General features: G+C 40.9%; 2 protein-coding genes across 2 annotated transcripts in view; both read left to right on the plus strand.

Moving 5' to 3' along the window:
- The window catches only part of iars1 (isoleucyl-tRNA synthetase 1), a 73,264-nt gene that overhangs the window by 9,847 nt on the left and 38,870 nt on the right, over positions 1 to 24,547 (plus strand). The window contains exons 8-13 of the mRNA XM_074643297.1: positions 3,032 to 3,119; positions 7,095 to 7,155; positions 7,476 to 7,571; positions 11,701 to 11,823; positions 17,398 to 17,489; positions 19,583 to 19,681. Of these exons, the coding sequence (XP_074499398.1) occupies positions 3,032 to 3,119; positions 7,095 to 7,155; positions 7,476 to 7,571; positions 11,701 to 11,823; positions 17,398 to 17,489; positions 19,583 to 19,681 (559 nt within the window). The remainder of the gene's footprint in view (positions 1 to 3,031; positions 3,120 to 7,094; positions 7,156 to 7,475; positions 7,572 to 11,700; positions 11,824 to 17,397; positions 17,490 to 19,582; positions 19,682 to 24,547) is intronic.
- LOC141772381 (vimentin) lies at positions 12,566 to 13,967 on the plus strand. Its single transcript, XM_074643310.1, has one exon. The coding sequence runs from the start codon at positions 12,705 to 12,707 to the stop codon at positions 13,839 to 13,841; it is 1,137 nt and encodes a 378-aa protein (XP_074499411.1). The 5' UTR covers positions 12,566 to 12,704; the 3' UTR covers positions 13,842 to 13,967.

Raw genomic sequence — 24,547 nt, forward strand, 5'->3', positions numbered from 1 at the left:
CCTCCTTTCTTATCTCCTTTAGCATAAGATACACTGGACCATCCTTTCAGAAAGGAAAGGAGATAATGCCGTCCCAAAATTCCTTGCGGCAGCAACATTTGAAGCGACGCGCCATTCGGCCATCAATAACATCTGCCGTCGCTGTTTAGTTGTAACACTATGGATGAATTGAAAACATCCTTCTTAAGAGGTGTGATTCTGTTTTGGACAGGAGTCCTCACTTGAATTGTACAGCACTGACTTTGTCACTGTACTCATTGGTGTTATAAATAAAGTCTGTAACCCAGTGTAAGTGCAGCCGTATTCTCTTCGCTCCGCAAATGTCCTTATGAATTCTCCTTCAAATTTCCTTGACCTCATGACGCTTTCCATCAAGGTCTAGGAGAAGACATAGGAGGTAATTTATTTTACTATTCGACCGCAGCCTTGGACTCGAGGATGAACTGATTTGATTTTGGTGGTCAAAGGTCAAGGTCACTGTGATATTACGTCCGTCCCATTCTCGTGAAAGCGATATTTCAGGAACACCTGGAGGGAATTTCATTACATCTGGCAGAAACGTCCACTTGGACTCAAAGACGAACCGATTAGATTTTGGAGGTCAAAGGTCAAGGTCACCGTGACCTCACAAAACACGTTTTTCACCATAAATCAAGAATAATTAGCTAATTATGACAATTTCACACAAATGTCTAATAGGATGAAGTGATGTTATTTTGGACAGATCTGGATATAACTGCAACTGGACTGGTTGGCGGAGGCGTACAACTGCGAGACGGTAATTGTTATTAAAATATCTTTTGTTTTTTGGCATTTTGACTTGTGAGAGTAGGCGCAAGTGTTACTAATAACATCAACGATGACTCTGTTGTATTCAAGTGAGCCATGGCAGTGAGCCAGCATGCACAACACCAGGACCTTGAAACTGAAGCAGCTAAACAGAATTCAGCCATCTTTCATTTTATTATTTACACCGTTGCTTTTTCCTACTGTGACATGTCAAAATGTCGTCCGTGGAAACAGGCCTATCACTGTAACATAAACCAACAGTTTTGTTCATGTCATCCACATATGTGTGTCGTTCAGATTCAGACCTGAGAAATGTGGATGAAGCTCAAATCAGGTCGCTTAAAAAAAGTAATGTCCTTGTTCAAATACATAAAAAAAAAAGACTCCAGAGAGGTGGCTAGTGTTTTTCTGTTGCCCTCCTGCTGTAGTTTTTGGTTCCCCGTGAGAGAAACTGGTGGGTTTTTTAAAGGATGACCTAGATTCATCATACCAGTTTGTCATAACCTCGTTGATCCTGCAGGGGGCACTGTTGAAGCACAGTCGGTCATCCTGACTGCACCGCCGGTGCTATGCTGCATGGGAGACCGCCTTGGAATACCAATGAATGTTTTTGTTTTTTTTCTGTATCAGCTCAGTCTCTCTTTTTATCTCCAATCCTCTCTTTCTTGCTCGATCTTCATCCAATCCCCCCCCCCCCTCCACCCCTCATTTTGTTATCGCTCTCTTTGCCTCCACATGCACCTGTTTTTGTCCTTCATTGTTCTTATTTTCTGTCTCTTTTTTTGTGTCTGTCTCTTCCTCTCGCTGCCTTTGTTGCCATTTGAGTTGAGGGCTGTCAGCAGCAGCAGCAGGTCTGAGCTGTGCAGTCATTTGTCACACCACTGAGGGGAAGAAACATCTTTTATTGATGCTGCCCCCTTCTCTCTCTTTTCGCGTCTCACTGTCTCGGGCCGTTTGGTTTTTGCCCTCTTGAATCACAACTGTTGTCCCTGCCTGTTGTTCTCAATCTCCCCTCTATTATCTTTCTCAAAATCCCCATTTGGCCAGTTCTCCAGGAACATCCAGTTTCCCCAAAATGCCAGGCAGTTATCCTACATGAGGTTGCAACTTTTCAATAAGCCCAGCTGCTGGTTGATTGGTTGTAGCCGCATGATGGGGTCCATACCTGACCTTGACTTTACGGCTCACTATGTTCTTACGAAACAGGACTTGACATTGAGGTTCAGCACACTTGCATGTGGCACGGCTATTAGATACCTGGATTTGAACCGTGCTTCATGAGTTGCCGTTTATCATACATGAAATTCGGTTCAATAAACATAAATCATTCTGCAGGGGGCTATTTAGATGGCAGACTTTAAAAAATGACCAGAGCATTTTTCATCATATCAATCAATATCTTCATTCCCACCTCATTACATTCACTGTGAGGTTTGAGAGCTGTACAGAAAAGGAAAGGAGAAAATACCTGCTGAGATGTTTGTGTTCATGTCACCTTGAAAACATTTTCAATTGTCACGTGATGAAGACCTTTACCTTGTTAGACTACGTCATAAATGTTGCAGATGGATAATGTTTTCTGTTCATTGCCGTAAACAACACAGAGGGTCTAGTAAACCTCTGTGGTTGCCACCGTAGCTTTCCCTTTATGCTATTCAACAAACATTATCTTTTTTTCTGCCATTACTGTCTCTTTGGCCTCACTTCTGTGGATTTACTGTGTCTATATCTTTGTCTTTTTTTTTTTACCTACTTTCTCTTTTTTATGCTTTATGGGACAATGAATATACAAATAACAAAAACAAAACATTCAAGAAGTGGAATACAAGTAAGTTAATAGGTTAGCGCAAACATAAAAACATATAGTATTAAATAAATTGAAACATAAAGCTTAGTTCAGTCAGGCTCTATTCATTTCTATAATTTACACACTTCTTTTGCCAATTTTAAATTGATTTTAAGCGATTTGCAGTGCAACTGGAATGTGTTGTAAAAAGCATTAAAAGGGAAGATTTTCATTATCTTTGTAACGTCTGCACTCTTTAATTTGTCTTTATGTTCTTAAGGTTTGTGTTCTGAAATGAGATGTGTTCTTGTTTAAAGTGTGCCTCGGTGTAACAGCAGTACAGGATTTAATAAGGAGTCTTGGGATGAGTCTGGATTTATTCCAGACACAGGCCTGGCAACAAAGTGTGAAGACTCAACAAATGTATTCACGTGTGTTTTTCTGTTCATCTCTCAGATAACGCCACAGAGAAGATCTACATTTTGATGGAGGCCAGGCTGGGAGCTCTGTTCAAGTCTGAGGGCGAGTACACTATCCTGGATAAGTAAGTACACAAGACCCTCTAGCCACATCAAGAAAAACACCAAGAGTGCAAATGACTTAATATCTTAAGGCCCAGAAACACCAACCTGATATCAAAGAACTAGCGGCGATGAAGGCCGACTGTTGCGTCGCTTCACTTCGCCAACTACCACGTACGTTCTGCGCCTGCGTGAGATGAAGTAACTCTCCACACCAGCAGGCAGCAGTAGTCCGTATTCGTCATTCAAAAAGGGAAACCAGAAGGCCGAGGACTGCGGATATATAAGCCATTGTAATGATATGTACATGAAACAAAGCGTTGTTTGCCGACCATTTCCACATCATTTCCACTCACCACTTGGCTTCATTCCAGATGTCGTTGTGAAAATATCCGTGTATTTGGAATGATCACATGAGATGAAGATGAAAAATGAGAAGAGCCTTGTGTTTTTCCTCTTGACTTTACTCGTTGGCTAGCTTTCCTCTCTTCCGTTTCTCTTCTCGTGCACTGATTCGCCTAAACTGAACCACCAAATCAGAGTGATATCTCTGACCGACGTGCTCCGCCGCCAATTCAACATGCTGAATCAACCAAAAAACTTCGACACGGGGCAGACTAGAGCCGACGCTGCGGAACACACCGTAAAAACTAGGCTGAGCCCCAAACTGTCCGATGGACGCCTGTCGGCTTGGTGTGTCGGGACCTTAAAAGACACAGTGAACTACATTTTGCAAGTTCTAATCTTGTGTCCCTGTATTAATTGTTCATTTACCTTTTGTTACATGTTTAATATGTGTCCAAAAAATATTTTTTTATAGATTATTTTTGTAACAGAATCTTTCTCTTTTTGATGATTCATCTTGAACTCGGGGGTGGTTACATAGGTGCATCCAATCAAATATGATTTGGGGAGACTAGCTAACCCCGCCCAGCATATAAAACTGCACTTGACTGTTAGCTAGTGGGTAGCTAGCAGAGAAATATCATAGCAGGAGGTCTATGCTTAGCAAAATATAATAGTGCTTGAGCAGTTGTCTACAGCTCTGTATCTCCCCACAGCCTCGTATCGCTGTATTTTCTAAACCAACCTAAACCCACTTTTGATCGATCCAATCAGATTTCAGATTTCAACCACATATTCTGTTTACTCTTCAACTTACGTTTGACTGTACCTTTGTAGGAATAGTTGGGGTGTTTCGAAGTGGGGTTGTATGAGGTACTTATCCATAGTAGGTGTATTACCATACCTACAGTAGATGACGGTCGGCACACCCCGAGCTTGGAGAAACAGACAGGAGTACCATTATGGGAGCAAAGCAATATAGAGTACTGCTGTGGGGATGGCAGGAAAACATATTTTAACCACCTTAAAGAAAGGCTCACCCAGAAAAATCGCAGTTTTAAATATCAGTTTAAGTGTACGCTACATTAAGACTATTTTCAGATGGGGAACTGAAAGTGAAGACTATACTGTTTTTATCAACGGAGTCTGCTGGCTTTGAAGAGACAGCATGGATAAGTTTCACTTTCAGTTCAGTTCCCTGTCGGAAAGGGCTGTCTGACCGCAAGATGAAGCGGTGAAAATATTCTAAATATAGCGTACACTTAAACTGACATTGATTTTTTTAGGTGAGCCTTTCTTTTAGGTGTCTAAAATACGTTTTGCTGTCAGCCCCGTCCACAGCACTGTATTGCTTTGCTCCTGTGCCAATACTCCAGTCTGTTTCTCCAAGCTGGGGGCGGGCCAACTGCCATCTACTGTACGTAATACACCTACTATGGATAAGTGCCTCATACAACCCCACTTCAAAACACCGAACTATCCATTTAAATGTAGATAATTCAGCCTGCAAGTGCCAAAGTACAACAGTCCTTTGCTGAAGCCACTGGGGAAATGTATCTCCCAAAAATGACATGAAAGTATTGAAAAGCACAGTTCAATCCTATTTCATTACTATGTACGGTATATCTACTATCTACGTATTATCTACTGTAGTATCAACTTATTTTTATCAGTACATCTTTTTATTGACTGATGCTTTGGCAATCTGGGCCTTGATGATTTGATGGTAGCATGTTGCTTTAAAAACGCATCAAAGTGCTGGTTGTCAGCTCTCAGTTATAGCTGACAAATTATGCTAATTAGCATTAAAGCCAGTACGACTGACCCTTGTAATAGTGTTGTAAGTGTTTATGTAGTTACTTCAGAGTTAGTGTTTTTCCATTAGGTGTTTATATCAGATTTTACTCACCCACTCTCCTCATTAACCTTAATATTAATATAATAATATTAATTAATATACACACTTAATATAAACAGAAACTTACAAACTCGATAAGTTGAGAGAATTCACACCTAGCTATGGTCTCTTAGTGAGCGTCAAACTTGTGTTTCACAGTTACCGAGTTAAAGGATGACGATAAAGTTACTGAATTAGCAGATGTGCATTTTGCCAGCTGTGTGTCGTATGCAACACAAAGCAATTCAAATTCCCAATTTCCCAGTTCAGTGGTTGATTCTGGTACATGATTCTGCAGAATGGAGCAGGGACAAAATGAGGCAATGTGAATTAAAGAAAACACCTGAATGAATAGAGGATACAGAATATACTGAAACCTGATGGAGCACATTTCCAGGCACGATTTATACCCACTCATCCCATATATTGAACGCATTATCTGGCAATAAAGAAAGCATGTTAATGTCTTCACTGATTGATGCCTCTTCTTCTACAAGGACAAAGTCTCCATACACAGAGGCAGAGACGTCTTTATTCTGTGTGATAATTACAAAAACAGCGTATCATGACTGACTTGAACGTTAAATTGAGATTTCAGTTTTTGTCCTAATAACCAAATAAAAATGATGGGAATGCTCAAGCAGGAATCATATCATATAACATTTCATTTTTTATATTCTATGTTATATTGAAGCTGTTCTAAATAGCTTTGGATCATCTAGCCGTCACAAGGGTACAGATTCGGTTTCTCCGGTGGAGGGACACAAAGTCAAAAAACAAACAAACACACCCTGAAATTATGTAAATCCTGCATTTTGCATATTTATGTCAACGTTGAGAACAACACATTATTATGATGCTGGCGATCATTCTTTAAAGAAAATAGTATAATAAAGATTTTAGAAATGCCATGTAAATTACTGTATTATTAATAGAATAACCCTCCTTAAAATCATATTTAGTTTTTATTGATGGAGAGCTCCTACAATTATTTGTGCATCATCACAAAAACAAGCATTTTTCTTTTAGCCACGCCAACATCGGTCGGTCGGTCGGTCGTTGCACCACTTTGGTCCAGAATAAATTATGTCAACAGCTGCTGGATAGATTGAACAATGTTGTTCAGACATTCATCGTTTCCAGAAGATGAAACTTATTGACTTTGGTGATTCTCTGACTTTTCCTCTAGCGCCAGCATGAGGATGATTTTTGTGGCTTTGAGTGAAATTACTCAACAAATGTCGTTGGATGGATTGCCTTGACACATTTAGGTTCTCCTCAGGATGTCGGTGTCGTTTGGTGATCACTTAACTCTTTAACCAACACTTTGGTTTATGGCCAAATATCTGCTAAACTAATGACATTTTCATCACCCATCAGTTATACTTGTGTGTGTGCTACTTAGCAAATGTTAGAATACTAAACATTATACCTGCTAAATATCAGCATGTTGGCATGCCGACGTTAGCATTTAGCTCAAAGCACCGCTGTGTTGAAGTACAGTCTCACAGCATGCTGGCACGGCTCTAGACGCTAAGACTCTTAGTCTGGTTGTTTTTTAAACCCCAAAATTATTCAGAGGAGTTGTCAGTAGTGTCTGCAGTCTTCCTGTCAGGCTGCAACAACCTCCACCAATCAGAGGGTTGAGCAGTATCAGCAGCTCGACAGTCAGAGGATACTGTTTAGAGAAGTAATAGTGAGTAAATGAAGGTGAATTACAGATATTGAACTTTAAAGGTGTTTTATGTGTTTTTAGATTTCCCGGAAAGACGCTGAAAGGGAAGAAATACAAGCCTCTTTTCCCGTACTTTGCCGAGGTTTGTAGTTTGGATTTGTATTCCTGGCTGTTTCAAAGGTTTATATATTGTTTGCCAGAAAATGAAGACAGACCTATATCTCACTTTAATTACCTGTCTGACAACAAATTGGCATCTCTGTTTACATTCTTTAAATCTGTCTCTTAATCTCTATCTATCTCTATCTATCTATCTATCTATCTATCTATCTATCTATCTATCTATCTATCTATCTATCTATCTATCTATCTATCTATCTATCTATCTATCTATCGCTATGTTTTGCTTCCTCACCGCTCGCCCGCCTTCATCCAATTCTCCTCATCCTCGTTTCACTTCAGTGTGGGGAGAAAGGAGCGTTCCAGGTGGTGTTGGATAACTACGTCAAGGAGGAAGAGGGCACAGGAGTCGTCCACCAGGCACCTTACTTTGGAGCTGTGAGTGTGATCTTTCACTGTTTTCCTGCTTTGTGTATTTTTTTTTTATCAAGAGATAAATCTTTTGGATTATAAAATGTCAGAAAAAAAAAAAAAAAAATGCCCATCACAATTCTCTGTGTGACCAAAGAAACCCAAAGATATTCAAGTTAATATTATTAGAAGCACAGGCTAGCAATTGTTTAGCATTTTGACCATAGAAATGACCCTTTAGTGGTAATCAGTGGTCAGCACCACTACTGTAGTTTACCAAAAGTACACAAGTGTATGATAGCATGATATGAAAACTGCTAACAGAAGTGGTGAATTAACACCAACTAACAAGTCCTTAAAAAAATAATGTGATCAATTTCCATACCAGTATTAATGAATAACGGATGGTCTGGATTTACTTTGACAATTTATCAGAGTCTTATGCCCGGGCCACATTTCCTGCTTGAGCAGCGCGTGTGCATCGCGGAATCTCTTGCTTTCTATTTCGGTGCCCATGTTGACAGGTTCGAGCGGCCACACAGCCCACGTGAGTGTTCACCGAGATGCTGTTTAGTAGTGTCATTTAACTTGTTAGCAACCGCCTTTTTTAAGATACTTAAAAGCTTCAAAATACACGAGTGGGGTATGTCGTAGAACAAAACGTTAAATTCTCTTAAGCATTAACCACAGACCTTATTTCAGGCATCTAATTAAAAACCCATTGAAAATTTTTTTTTTATTTTGACACGAGGGAACCGGACATCCAAAAATGGCAACTCATTTCTGTGTTTTAGGACTCATTCCTGCAGCGCTCTATTGTGGATTATTATTATTTACAAACAAGTACACACTTCTCAACCGTTTTCTGTCCAAAATAAAAATAAATACAATTTGTAATGCAATGAAATGGCAATTATGAAAGGCAAACTCTATGTAGAAAGAAAGCCACGCTGTCTGTGTGGACAATACACGCGTGCGAGCAGCAGCCGTTCAGCGATGGAGCCGCCACACGCTGCTCACGCAGGCAGTGTGGGTCAGGCGATAGACATAAGCCTGGTAGTTAAGACTCTCAATGAAGACCCATACCAACCAAGACTATAACGATTAGGGCAAGGCAGAGACTAACAGAGTGTAATATATTACATCAAGCTTTTTCAAAGTTTAGAATTGCACAGGTATACAGTGAACTGTGGGGGCTGAGTTTACTGTGTGCAGCTCTTGATCCTGCTCCCTTCTGTCACGGCGCTCCAACTGCCTCTTGTCAGGCTCACCCTCCTCCTTTTTAATTATAATGTACTTCACTTCCTCGAGTTATTTGGAATGAAGTTGAGAAATGTACTTCTGAAATGTTGCTTCTAGTAAGCTTATTTATGCAGTCCTGTAGACGCTCATATGGAGCACACTCTGGAGGAAAACAAGGTCACCTTTTGTCGAGTGTAACTGTGTGGATGGCCTCCCTGCCATCCTATATTAAAAGAGTGCATCCAGACCGGTTAAGTCTTTCATGTCCCTCCTAGAAGCATCGCCTTTACCGATTTATTCTATTTCTGTATTTGCTTATGTTTTCTGAAATTTGCAGAGGGTTTTTTTGTTTTGTTGTTGTGGTGAAAGTGGTCAACATGTTTTCCCCATTTGCATGTGTTTACTCTAGTTGCACTGCTTTAAGTGCCTTTAGTCATCGAATATGTAGCTCCTCTGGAGTCAACACATGCTGACATTGGTTTATATATCACTTTACAAAAGGACTAAACTAATATTTGTTCTTGACACTAACAAATGATTAATAACAATAAGATTTGTATTCAGTATTGATAAAATTGATGGTTTAAAACTTGATCTCAAAGCCAGCACATTTAATCAAGACTAATTAAGACCCACTGGTCTTGAGATCTATGACCCTGTTTGGGGAAATCATTTAAAGGTGCTAGATGTAAGAATCAGAAATTGCTTGTTAACAGTGACACCTGTGGCCGTTAAGTGAATGACAGTCAGCGCCCTGTTGCTCGCGCTTGTGCTCGCACCTCGTAGACGCGAGCGAGCAACGGTCAAAACAGGGAAGCGACACACACAAGACTGAACGTGATTGACAGCTAAAACCACAATATCACAATATATTTCACATGCATGGCAGTAATGTCAGCTTACCTCTCCAGTAGGAATTTTGCCAGCTCGGGGTCCGTTTTGATTCCCAAAACCAAACAAAGGTCCCTCCATGAATCAAAGTCCTGGCCGATGTTGATCCTAGTTTTCCCACCGATGTCGGTCACATTCCTTTTTTACAAAACAGGCTTCACTAGATATAACTTTGTTGTTGTGTTTTTGTGCTTGCATGGAGTTTGTGTTGGAGTCTGAGTTGTGGTGGAGGCTGGTTGTTTGTTGGCCTTAGCGCATTCCATTTTTTTTATTTAGTGATCACATTCACTTTGATTGGTCGGTGAAGATCTGAAACACAGGTGCATTTCCTCTGAAGATATACAGTGAGAAGAAATGCGCTGCCAAACTACATTTCTCAAATTTTATGTTGTTATGACTGGATGTGAAATGACCCTGCGAGCCATCCATCTTCGATCTTGACAGGGTGTTTGAATACAAAATACATTTACAGCCGGACCGTACTCCGATTTTTCATGCATAGCTGTCACATGCCACTAGTGCTTCTTTCAACACTGCAAAAAGTATCCAGCTCAACACGGAATTTAATATGGAGTCATAACATATCTTTAAACTAGTGAAACTGGCTGCCACAGGGGTTAGGTAATTACTTATTTTCATATACAGTTTGATCTTTTGGAGAATATTATTGAAACAAAGGACATTAACTTGAAATAAATGGGTCACTGTATCAAGATATTAAGATAATGTAAGTTAATTAACATTTTCAAGACGTAATAATAGGCTACAGTACATGGCTTTGTAATAATTAGAGCTACTCACAATTATTTTCAGTCTTAATTCATCTTAAAATTATGTTCTCAATTATTGGGAGCTGTCTGTGTTTCTGAATATTTTCACTTTAACGTTGGCTTCAAACACTTGATTTTAATGTGTTTTGTATGATATTATGCTATGTATTATTTTGCATTTGTTTTATGTTGTGGCGTCTGAAACTTTAACGTATGTTTAAATGCTGCTGTCTTGGCCAGGTCTCTCTTGCAAAAGAGATTCTTAATCTCAATGAGTACTACCTGGTTAAATAAAGGTTAAATAAAAATAAGAAATAAATTAATCAATTTTTAGATTTATATAATGTCAGAAAACAGTGAAAAAATGCCCATCGCAATTTTTTAAAGCCCAATCTGACAAACTGCTTGTTCTGTACAACAAACAGTCTCAACCCAAAGGTATTCATTTTACTATTACATTTGTTCCGATACCGATACCAGTATCGAAATGTGTCCGATACTGCCCGAAATTCGGGATCAGGTATCGGTGAGTACGCCAGTCTATGCACTGATCCAAAACCATCATTTATTAACCCAGAAAAAATGTAACTCCTTTAACCGGAAATCAATTCTTCTTCACCGCTCCAAAACAGTAGCCTTCACTGTGCTGTCGCTCTGGTTGTATCATGGCTGCCACCGGCAACTACTGTTTTAGAGCAGCGAAGAAGAACTGATTGCAGGTAGTTTGTCACATGACGAAAGCATATAACAACAGTGCAGTGCTGGTGGGGAGTGTAACGGTAGTCAGAGCGAGCAAAATATCAGCCATTTGGGAATATTTCACAGTTGAAAATCCAACAAGTAAAACAGCAATATGTACAGTATGTAAGGCTTCCGTTTCGAAAATTAGCAAATTAGGACACAGGTTGTCCGCTGAAGAGACAGCTAAGAGAATAAGGAAATATTATTTATTATGTTAGTTTATGTTAGTTATTTTCTTTGTAACTGACAAACTGAATAATAAAAAAGTTCTCTTACATTCATTCTCTTTATGTATTTGTACATATATTTTTGTTTTAAAAAATGACTTTCACAATTAATAGATTATCAAAATTTGTGTTAATACATTTTCTCTAGTTCAACTAATCGATTAGTCGACCAATCGGTTTAGTTAAAATTTGTATTTTTGTTGCGGTGCATTGCATTAGTAATAAATATAGAATTGGATAATACAGATGGCCTCTCTCTTACACTGTGTATTCTTCTCTCTGCAGGATGATTACAGGGTGTGCACCGAATACAAGATCATCACGAGGGACCAGGCTCCTATCTGCCCTGTGGACGCCTCGGGCTGCTTCACTTCAGAGGTCACTGACTTCGCGGGACAGTATGTCAAAGTGAGTGACACATCAGACATTTACATGTAGATCAGGGTTAGCAGACATTTCAGCCTTCCACCCCTGGTAAGAGCCACTGGTATGATACACGGGATGAAACCCTCAACTGATACTGATAGCTGCTTTAATTCAGCATTTAATTTAAATGCTTTCTGGGCACCCACTCTCCTCTCCGTTTCCTCTTTTTATATCTGGAGGATACATCTCTCTATAATGATTTTTTTCCTCTTTCATTCTGAACAGTTGCACTGAAGTGTGCCCTTTCTATTTCCTCATAGGTTTAATGTTTTTTTATAATTATGTTAGGTGGTAACTGGGATAAGAATATGAAATATTCATCATGTTTTTCAAATGTAATTTGAAATTATACTTAAGGTGCATGACTTGTTCATTGATGTGGAGAGAGTTAAGGGAATCGGCGTCAGAGCAGTTTCACAAAGTTGTGTAGGAAAACCTGCTGCCAAAGCAGTTTGTCACTGTTTACCAGTGCACTGAGTGCCCTCCATGTCACACCCAACTTCATTACCATCCTAAGTGGATAGAAAATGAAAAATAGCCGTCATACATGGTCCCTTCACTATTTCACATCCTGGCGCAAAGGCCAGGGAGTGGACTCGACCCGTCCTGGCCGGTAACAGTACAGCGTTAGCTAATAAAGAGCATGCAGCCACAGTTCTCTGTAAGTCTGTCATAATCCACATTTGAAATATGTTCAAACCGAGCGCGAGTTTCACGGCTGTCCGAGACATTCTTTATTGCCGCATAAAAACTCGGAGGTGATCTGTGGGAGCGTCAGTTGCGACGCGGGCTACACAAAGAGAAGCCGAGAGAGCAGCTGTTCCTCTGTAAACTGAAAAAACAAACCCAGTACTTTACACAACATGAGAGCCGCGTCTTACACCCAGAAGAGCCTGCAGGTCAGCGGCTCCGGCGGCAGAGTGAGGGTTCAGAGCCCGTCGCCTTCCCGCTGCCGTGGATCCTCATATGACAGCCGGGGGCGCGCCGGTTATCGCAGCACCGCCGTCGAGTTGGGCACAGAGATACACCAGCAACATGCCAACGAGAAGGAGGAGATGCAGGAACTCAACGTCAAGTTTGCAGGATACATCGAGAAGGTCCAGGCACTAGAGCAGAGAAACGCCGCTCTTCATGCTGAGCTGGCTGCGCTGCAGAGCCGCTACAAGAGCGGCCCCACAGGCATCGGAGAAGAATATGAGCTCAGGTTTAAAGAGGTGCGGGAGCTGATTGAGGCCCTGACTAATGAGAAGGGAGCAGCTGATATCGAGCGAGGCTACATTGAAGAAGAGGTTGAAGTGTGGAGACTAAAGCTGGAGGAGGAGATGGCACTCAAAGAGGAGGCAGAGATGATACTGAGGGAGTTTCGCCAGGACGTCGACGGCGCCACGCTGCAGAAGGCCGAGCTGGAGAAGCGTATAGAGCAACTGGTGGCCGAGATAGAGTTCCTCAAGAAGCTGCACGATGAAGAGGTGGCTGACCTCATGAAGCAGATCGAGGACTCAAAGATTACCGCAGAGCTGGATGGGGATCGGCCTGACCTGGCTGCTTATCTGCGCAACATGCGCGCAGAGATCGAATCTGTCGCCGCCCGCAACGTCCAGGAAGCCGAGAAGTGGTACAAGAGCAAGTTCGACACCCTCAAGGAGCACGCCGGCAAAAATGAGGAGCAAATGAAGACCATGAAAGACGAGATTACGACCTTCCACACCCAAGTGACAGAGCTGCAGAACCAGATCGACGGGATGCGGGCTCGCAACTCAGCCATGGAGCAGCAGCTGGAGGACATGGAGATGTCCCACATGGATAAAGTGGAGAGCCTCGAGGGTGTCATCGCTCAGTTGGAGACCCAGCTCTGCGAAACCAAACTGGAGATGACCAAGTATCTCCATGACTACCAGGAACTGCTGCACATTAAGCTCAAGCTGGACGCGGAGATCGCCACCTACAGGAAGCTGCTGGAAGGGGAGGAGTCTAGGCTTGGAATTGCCAAAGATGTCTAAATATCCGGGATGAGAGGAGTCCAAAGCAGCCACATAGAAGACCAGCACAGCATCGTGGAGCGGAGAGATCAGCTCATACTTGTTAAAAAGATTCTTCCCTATCTCACCCATTCGTCCCCTACTTTACCCTCCTCACGCCAAGGACTGAGTATTGTTTGAAATGTTTCGATACCAATGCCGATTTGGCACCTGAGTTTCAGTGCAGATGCCAAAATAATCTTAAAATCGGCGTTTGTAAAATGTGTTTTTTCAACAAAAATTTTTTTTTTTATATCATATGATATCAAATGTAAAATGTTGTCAAAACACATGTTCTTTGGAAAGAACTTTTATTCTAAAATTGCCAACATTTTGATTCAGTAAATTGAGGGAAAACGCATACCTACTCTAGTGAGCTGCTTGCTTGCAGGCAAACATCCCCCTCAAAGAAAGACTTTCCCAGAGTTTTGATTCAAATCAGGAAGTTAAAAGATAAAAAAAATAAGTAAATAAGATCACAAATCAGACCAAACGAGCTACAGACACTCAGTCACTACGGTACGCAGCCCTTCTTACCCTATTGCCACACCCTGACCCCGTTATCCTTACGTCTTTGCTTACAATGTCTGCTTGCCTCCCATTTCCTCCCAGTCCTTCATACTTTAAATTTTACATCATTTTCTCAAAACAACCCTCCAGTCCTTCTCCTTTCCTAACCAGCTCTACCCCGACGCCTCCAGTACCCCCCTGGTTCACGTTTTTCGGCCCTCAGGTCTCCTTAGTTATTCCCTTTTCCTACAACACCCTTGCTGAATTCACCTTCCCTTTTTTCCTGCCAAATCAACCCCACTGTTAAACCTCTCTCACCGTTTCTGTCACTTCCCTTTGCTACATCTGCTCACTTTCCTCCTTGATCCAACTTTAGGTTCCCACCTCCTTTACAAAAAAACACTTTTGTCCTCAACAGATATGATTAGTGTTTTGCCTGGTCTTTACAGAACCCACTGGTTAGTCCAAATGTTTTGACAAGACACAACTATTGACCATTTACACTAATGTTGACTTAATAAAGATTGAAGTGAGTGCATACAAAATCATGCATGGATCTCTTTTTCCTTTCTCCTGAGTTACCTGTTGTACTCTTTGATGATGTCTTTTCTTTCTGGTCTACTTCGTCTCTTTCTGTAATAACTTCTCCATCTGCTCTCCGTCTCTTTACCTTCTCCTACCATTATTCTAACCTACAGTTTTTACTGAGTCTGACCTAGTAAATTACAATTATTTTAGTATTTTGCTTTTTGCTTTATCCCGTATATAAATTCTAAATACTGAATGTGCCACTGAGGAATAAAACGGCTGTGTGAATCCAGCGTTGGCCAGGCTGGGTCTGGTACTTTAGCTGGGGTAGTTAAAATGATTACACGAGATACTGACTGTATTGGAACCAGAAACTCTGCTGTGTAATTATGCTTTGTTACAAAGAGAGTCTAAAAAGAGTCACACATACGTGTGAGTAATCTAGTAAATATATGGAGTTACCCTTGTTTATACTAAATTGGCCAGGTGGTGAAATACTCTCATTTGGTTGCAGGCGAAGTTCCAATGAATCTCCACATCACAGGTGCTCTTTCATGTTTTAATGAGCCTGGGTCAGGACTTAACAAAATGTACTCCTGGCTGAGAAAGTCTAAAACTCCTCTCTCTCTCTACAAAGAGGTCACGACCAACAGTCTGCCAAACACCTAGGTTAGAAGTCATATTTATGAGCTTCCTGTGAATTGCTCCGTGAGCTTGGTTAGAGGGAGATGAAATAGTGTGTGTGATAAGGCACAGGGCTGATTGCATATTAGATTGTTTGTCATAAACAATGAGCTGGATGACAAAACAGACAATTTCTCCCTGCCTCTTTGGTTGTATTTATCATTCCTGACTGTGAGCAGACCGCGACCTTAGCTGTGAATTTACCTTGGTGTCTCTTAGAGGGAAGCATAAAGCCACAGTGCATTCAAGGACCCAGAGCTTTCTCACCTGAATGAGGAAATGTAAAATGAAAAATATAAAATGTTTACCTAGTGATAAAGGAATGGTAGGACAAATGCGTTGCCTTAACTCTAGCCATAGCAACAAACTTCCATTAGTTTCACCATGGTGTGGTTTCACTTTGCACCCATCTTAAACACAAGAAATAAAGTACAAATGCTAAAAATTGATTGAACTTGAATTATTGCTGAGTGAACATCTTATTTGTGCAGGGGAACCACTGGTCTGTACTGAATATACTACTACTACTACTACTAATAATAATGTTTATATAATACAATGAGATACAATATAATATATTTTAACTAATACTAATAATAAGTTGTGATGTAGTTGTACTGATCTTCTGCTGTGTTATGAACCATCCAGACCTCTCAGGTCATCTGGATCAGGTCTGCTTAGTGTCCCCAGAGTCACAACTAAACATGCAGAAGAAGCAGCGTTCAGTTTTAATGCACCAAATATCTGGATCAAGCTCCCAGAAACCTGCAGGACCAACTCCAACTCTTAGTTCTTTTAAAACTAAGCTTAAAACCTTCCTGTTTGCTGCTGCCTTTTATTAAACCAAATAATTATCTTACAGTGTACTATATCTTTTACTCTTGTGTGCTATACTCTATTTTAGCTTTTATTTTTAGCTTGTTTTTATTTTCTAATCTTAAATGTTTTTATGACTGTTTTAATTATGTCTTAATATTCTTTTTCACTTTCTCTTAATGTTCTTGAATGTTTGTGTAAAGCACTCTGAATTGCCCTGTTGCTGAAATGTGCTATACAAATAAAGCTGCCTTGCCTTACTGCACATTATGAATACACAAGACTGTCTTGATCTGAAGAGTTTTACAGAACAAGGGCAAGAAAATAGTAATTATTTTGAAATGATTTAAGACCAATATTATATAGTGTTTTTAATTAAACACTGTTAAATTCTGTTCATTTTTGAGATGCATAAAATGGTGTGGTGTCATCCAATTATTTTTTTTCCCACTGCGGTTTAAAATATAGTTGACAACATGCATACTAAATATGATATTAATATTATGTGAATAATATCATGAGCCATGGACAAAGAAAAAAGACATGATAAAATATATATATATTTTATTTGTTGCATGAAGAACTGCAGGTTCCAGTAATCAGGGTCCACTTGTGGCAAGGGCAGCTTGAAAGTGCTTCTATTAATAGAAAGTGAGCAGAAAAATAGTGAGATGCCAAAGAGCTTGGGTTGCAAATGTACTTTCATAATCAGATTTTTAGTATCATCCCTAAATTTTCAGCTTGTTTTTCATGTTTAAACAATTTTACATAAGCTGAAAATCTTCTTTTTGCTGACTGACCTCCAGTGCATTGACTAACATTGCAGCAGTGATGCACACTATGACATCACAGATGGGTGTAGTTGCAGGTGCAACACTGCCCACTTCTGACTGCACCCAACCGCATGGGAACTTTAACCACAGAGACCTTGAAACACAACTGTTAATCTTTAAAGCTGCATTTTGTAAATCATTTCTGTTGTTTTTGCTTTCTTTTATAGGATGCTGACAAGCATATCATCAAGTGGCTGAAGGAGAAGGGTCGTCTCGTCAATGCCAGCAGTTTCAAACATAGTTACCCCTTCTGCTGGAGGTGAGACAAACAGACAAACTAATGTTACCCCTGACTGGCTCCTTACGACTCACTTAAGACTAACAGCTTCACTCTTCCACTGTGGACCCAACGGTTACAGATTAACCCCACCTGCTGGAAGTCAGGCTTAGAGGTCAGATGTTAACCTGTACAAATTAAATATTGTATTTTCTACTTCAACACAGGCAGCCTTATCTAGCGTTAGAAGACATAATGTTCAGTCTAGTGTTTAAAAGGTTTGAGGTTCTTCTGTGCTCGTGCCTCCCTCAGGAACATCAGACCAGGACATCATTAGAGGTTTTGTGGTCTCTGTACAGAATCAATTCACAAAGCCAATGTCAGCGTGGTGACACACACAAACACACACACACATACACACACATAACCTCAAGGTCCCACATTATTACATTGTAACTAGCAGACACATGCAGACCCACACACACAAACACACAAACTTTTTGAGCAGACTAAATTACTGTCTCACTCGGAGCAGCTGCAGGCTGACCTGAGCAGGATTAATTAACCCAGTAAATATGCAGAGATGTGCTCTCTGAGCCACGAGGAGACGAGGGCTCGTAGAGATGAAACAGTCGTGTTATTAACCACTCGGCACCTGCAAGGCGGACTCTGGTGGACTGTCTTTGTGTTAAATTATTGATTTCTTAAGCAAGTAGCCGTGTAATAAGCGGGATAATGTACAGCTAGGGGGTCATTATTGTGAAATAAACCACTTTAGGACAGTGCTTTGCACCGGGGTCCACCCCTCCGCTTCGCGCTGTTGGGATTTATTTCACATTACATGTTGTGAAAGAAACCTCTTCAGGGCGATGAGAGACCCCAACGCAGCATCGCCCTGTCTGGGTTTCTTTCACAACAATGACCGGCTCGCTGTACATTATCCCTTACATATTAGGCAACAAGGAGACAAACAGGTTATTAGAATATAGATTTAGATTTCACATTTATTTTCCCTTACTGACCACGTGTTCAGAACACATATTTCAACTTCATTTTTGTTAAACCAGAATTCAACGTTGATTTATTCGTCATGTAAATTCCGCACTAAAGTTCCGTCACTTCCGTAGTTATTTTGACCTAAACCACAATCTTTTCCTAAACCTGACTAAGTAGTTTTGTTGCCTAAACCTAACCAAGTGGTTTCCTTTGAAGACGGAAGTTTATTTTGAAAGACGGTATGCATGTAACAAGCAGAAATTGACACGTGTTGCTGGACATTCGTAGGAAAACAAAAATAACTTTTCGTAAGATATCACATGAACCGGTGTATGAGGATACGTTGATATGTGAGACTGAGTGGAATGTCGTTGTTTCTGCAGGTATTTGGTGATAAATCAAAAGGGTTAGTCTATATTTATCTATATATCTATATTTAGTCTCTGGGCATCATGAATGACCAATTGTTGTTCAGATATTTCAGTATGAACCAAAGTGGTGGACTGACCGACCAAGCGACATTGTCATTCCTAGAGCCATGCTGCTAGCGTGGCTAAAAACACTGCCACCTATTTATTCAGTGGTCATTACAGCAGATCACCAGCAGGACAAAAACAAAAGTACATAACTATTATTACACGGCTTTGTTGAATTCTCGATTCTGATTGCTCAATCACAGCGTTCTACGGTCTGTTATTTCTTTATAGCAGAGCGTTGCTATGTATAACGGACCGTTGCTATGGGCGCAGCTCTGATGTCAGACTCTGGAGGACCATTTTTGTGTCAAATTATTGATTTTTTTTTTTAAAGTAAGTAGCCATGTAATAAGCGGGGTAATGTACAGCTAGCGGGTCATTATTGTGAAATAAACCCCTTTAGGACAATGCTTTGCACCGGGGTCCACCCCTCCGCTTCGCGCTGTTGGGGTTTATTTCACAACAATGACCGGCTCGCTGTATATTATCCCTTACTTAACAATCGTGTAAGTCCAACCAAAGCAAATGGCTTGCTCCGTGAATTATGATTTGTCTCAGAAATTTAATTTTTATAAATTCTTTGTAATATTATATTTTCTTAACTCTTTTAAGCCAGTTTGTTGCAGCTTTATGTTTTATATGATGTATTTATGTGCCTTTTAGGTCTGACACGCCCCTGATCTACAAAGCTGTCCCCAGTTGGTTTGTTCGAGTGGAGCACATGGTGGAGAAACTACTGGACAACAACAGCAAATGCTACTGGTAAGCTGTTTTCGGAGACTGCTTATACTGTAACTACCTTGGTGCTAAGTAACAGTGAATTGGCAGCTATGAGTTTCTAATGGTCTACAATACATCAAAACAAGACAGACAGCAGTCCCAAAACAATTACCGCGATTCTGCATGACCACGTCGAGTTGTTTGTCTCTGCAGGACAGCTTTGTATTGCTGGGCATCGTAGCTGTTTCAAGGATTTTTCTCTATTTTTCATTAAATGGGGTTAAAATCCTCATCAATGCATTTTTTTTATGATGAACATGGGACTGATATTTTATAGAAAACATGATGCTAATCGTAAATGCAGAACGTGGAGCAAAAGTAAGCGTCAGCTTGATGGCTTTGCTAAGTGGTATTACCCCTGGTGCTCCCAGTGCTCTTTTCTGAGCCACAGTAGCTGCCTCTGGTAATGGGACTGTCAAACTGAGATGAATGAGTAGCCGCTAGGAAGGTGAAGACGCACAGACACACATGTACACAGAGACCGGCACAAACGCACACACTACTTTAAAGGCTACAGTATATTCCTTATCTGAGGGGTACACGTGTTGTACTGTATGTAATACAGGACGACCATGTCCATATATGTATGTTAAAGTAATTTGCAGTATGTTGTAGTGTTATTTTTTAAGTAGAATAGGGCAACTAATGATTATTTTCATTATGGATTTATCTGCCAGTTTATTTTTTTCGTTTCTATAAAATGTCAGAAAATATTGAAAAATGCTGATCACAGGTTCTCAGAGCCCACGGTGACTTCCTTTGGCTGATCAACGCTCCAAAACACAAAGATATTCCATTTATTTTTTATAGAAAACCAGCAAATATTCCATTTCAGAAGCTTAAACTATTTAATTTGGAAATTAGAGCATTTCTTTTACCTCTCAACGGCTCCCCGGCTGAGCCAGCGGCTCGCAACTAACGATGCTAACAGCGCTGACAGTGAAAACAAGGACAACAATGCTGACGGAGCTGACGGTGTTAACCTGTTCCTGGGTGGAACCGGCACCATCGGTCGGAACGGCATTATCAGCTGTAACCACCGTGTGACAGCAGTGCAGAGCGGCGGCCGTTAGCTAAACAATGAGGCACGCTCACCCGGCGATGTAAACAGACAAGGAAGAAGCTCTGATTACAACACACACAGAGGGAGAGAGACTTCATTCTCTACTCAGGTAGACATTACTCCTCTATATCTTTACTTAGACAATAGTTGTTTTTGGCTATATTAATGCTCTGAATATCAAATCGAGAACCTTTAAAAAATTACTTGAAACAACTCGATTTATCAAAATTGTTGATTACATTTCTAATTGAATTGTTTCAGAGTAGAATGCAAAGAAATTTAACAGATTAGTGAACATGATGAAGCATTTATAATGACTGCATGTCTAAAGAATCACTGTAAAGTCATTACAATTTTTAATGATACATGTAGCAGTTATACTTGTGGAGCCTTCAGGGAATTATACCTAAAGTATATACGCACCTATTTCCTCCCCGTGTCTGCAGGGTAATGCTCTTATGCAGCTTTCTAATTAAGCTTATTCTCCAACCTTAATTATTTGATTTTGTTAAAAGAAGATTTTTTTCTTTCTTTCTGATTAGACTCCACTTTCATACTTGAGTTGTAACCTCAGGAAGATTGGCTGTCTGTCTCTCCGTCGGTCTGTGGGGGTTGCCAGCTCATCAGCAACTTAAAAAAAGTAAAAATCCTTGCAGAGCTCAGTACTTTTATATGAAGTTCATGTTCGCTGATGCGAGACTTAAAAGAATCCTTCAGAAAGCAAAGTGCTAGTTGCCATATTCTCAAAGTGATTTGTTCATTTTTCCTCTCCTGCCTCTAATGGTGCAGTGGGTAGACTCAAGCTAAGTATATATTGAGCAGGTTCATACTGATTTCTCCAGATGTCTGTCTGTCGGAATAAATTAAGGACCAAATTAATGAGTGCTCGCAAGGGGAGCTGGTCTCCTTTGAGGCTCAAGGTGCAGAAAGCAGAACGTAATTCTTGACCATAAGTGAGAAGAAAATGTGGTGTTGAGTGACTGGTACTAAAATGACTCAGGTTGGATTATGCAGCAATCAGACATTTTTCTCAGTTTCTCCTCCACTTTTCTTTTCTTTGTCTTTTTGTCTGCCTCTTAGATTCAAACTCGACTGTTTGCTGAATCACTTTGAAATTCTTAGTCATTTTTGAAACAATAGGTCCTTGATTTCAGACAATGGCAGACAATAGAAGGCTTCTCATTTCTAGCCGGCAACTGTCAATCCTGTCGGATGAAATGACAATTGTCGTCAGTGGTACTATACAGTGCCTTCAGAAAGTATTCAGACCCCTTCACTTTTTTCACATTTTGTTATGGTACAGCCTTGTGCTAAAATCAATAAAATTACTTTTTTCCCTCATCAATCTAGACTCAATACACCACAATGACAAAGTGGAAACAGAATTTTAGAAATTTTTGCAAATTTATTAAAAAGGAAAAACTGAAATATCACATTGACATAAGTATTCAGACCCTTTACTCAGTATTGAGTTGAGGCATCTTTGGCAGCGATTACAGCATCGAGTCTTCTTGGGTATGACGCGACAAGCATTGCACACCTGGATTTGGGGAGTTTCTGCCATTCTTCTCTGCAGATCCTCTCAAGCTCTGTCAGGTTGGATGGGGACCGTCGGTGGACAGCCATTTTCAGGTCTCTCCAGAGATGTTCGATTGGGTCAGGGCTCTGGCTGGTCCACTCAAGGACATTCACAGAGTTGTCCCTAAGCCACTCCTGAGTTGTCTTGGCTGTGTGCTTAGGGTCATTGTCCTGTTGGAAGGGGAACCTTTGGCCCAGTCTGAGGTCCTGAGCGCTCTGAACCAGGTTTTCATTAAGAATATCTCTGTACTTTGCTCCGTTCAGCTTTCCCTTGATCCTGACTAGTCTCCCAGTTCCTGCCGCTGAAAACACCCCCAAAGCATGATGCTGCCACCACCATGCTTCACCGTTCAGATGGTATTGGGCAGGTGATGAGCGGTGCCTGGATTCCTCTAGACATAACGCTTAGAATTGAGGCTAAACAGTTCAATCTTGATTTCATCAGACCACAGAATCTTGTTTCTCACAGTCTGAGTGTCCTTTAGGTGCCTTTTTGCAAACTGCAAGCGGGCTTTCATTTCCATCTGGCCACTGTGCCATAAAGCCCAGATTGGTGGAGTGTTGCAGTGATGGTTGTCCTACTGGAAGTTTCTCCCATCTCCAAACTGGATCTCTGGAGCTCAGCCAGAGTGACCATCGGGTTCTTGGTCACCTCTCTTACCAAGGCCCTTCTCCCCCGATTGCTCAGTTTGGCCGGGCGGCCAGCTCTAGTGAGAGTCCTGGTTGTTCCAAACTTCTTCCATTTAGGAGTTATGGAGGCCACAGTGCTCTTGGGGATCTTCAATGCTGCAGAATTTTTTTGTAGCCTTCCCCAGATCTGTGCCTCGACATAAGTCTCTGAGCTCTTCAGGCAGTTCCTTCGACTTCATGGCTTGGTTTTTGCTCTGATATGCATTATCAGCTGTGAGACCTTATATAGTCAAGTGTGTGCCTTTCCAAATCATGTCCAATCAATTGAATTTACCACAGGTGGACTCCAGTCAAGGTGGAGAAACATCTCGAAGATGATCGAGGGAAATGGGAGGCACCTGAGCTAAATTTCAAGTGTCATAGCAAAGGGTCTGAATACTTATATCAATGTGATATTTCAGTTTTTACTTTTTAATAAATTTGCAAAAATTTCTAAAATTCTGTTTCCACTTTGTCATTGTGGTGTATTGGGTGTAGATTGATGAGGGAAAAAAAACATTTTATCGATTTTAGCATAAGGCTGTACCATAACAAAATGTAAAAAAAGTGAAGGGGTCTGAATACTTTCTGAAGGCACTGTATGTAACCGTTGTCGGTTGCTGTTTGTTAACACACGGCATTCAAAGTTGGCCCCTCCTCCTCGAGGGAGAGAGAGAGCAGCGATGGTCGAACGAGCTTTAGAGTGAATGAAGTGAGGGGGCGGCGTTAGTGAGAACAAAGCAGTGAATCAGAGAAATAAAAAAAAAATTTGATTGTTTCACGGTGGTTATGTTCTAAAGCACAAATAAACACACAACTAACTCAGCACAACTCCCCACATCCCTGCAGGAAGGTGCAGAGTTTCAGGATTTTTAATGAATGCAGCAGAAGGACAGCTTCTGTCCACTGCGGCTCTTGGTCAAGGGCGGACGCTGTCTGGAGCACATGCACATAAAAACACGCACCCTGTTCTCATCCGTGAAATACGACCACTTTGTATCTGACAGAGCTAAAGGGGGACTTGTGCCTCGGTATCAAACGTCGAGGGATGTGACAAAGCAGTGGTATTTGACGACCTGAACAGGCTGTACACCCTGCGTGCTGTTATTGGCTGTGAGTTACATCCCCAAGTGGGGCCCAAAGGCTGTTTGCAGACGGCCAGAAACTTCCTGAACACAGCAAAATAACAAGAAAAGAGAAAATACAGGCAGAGGGCTGAGTCTCTGTAGATACAGACACCACTATACACTTCCAGTGGGAAAGAAATGATAATTGAGAGGGGTTATTTTTATATATTTATATCAGTCTGTACATTGTTTGTTAGGAAATTCTTGCATATTATACCTTTAACATTTGCAGGTAACGTTAGAGCAGACAAACAAACTAACACTTTTGGAGAGGGTTGAAAAAAAGGAACCACCAACCAAACTCTTCATGTACGGAGGAGTGTCAGTCTCACTTCAGCCCCGTGCACACCACTTCAACATGTGGATAAATCCAAAGCTTGACAGCCCTGCCGTGCATAGTGACGGTTACTA

Source organism: Sebastes fasciatus, chromosome 1, assembly GCF_043250625.1.
Source record: "Sebastes fasciatus isolate fSebFas1 chromosome 1, fSebFas1.pri, whole genome shotgun sequence".
In the NCBI taxonomy this organism is placed as follows: Eukaryota; Metazoa; Chordata; class Actinopteri; order Perciformes; family Sebastidae; genus Sebastes; species Sebastes fasciatus.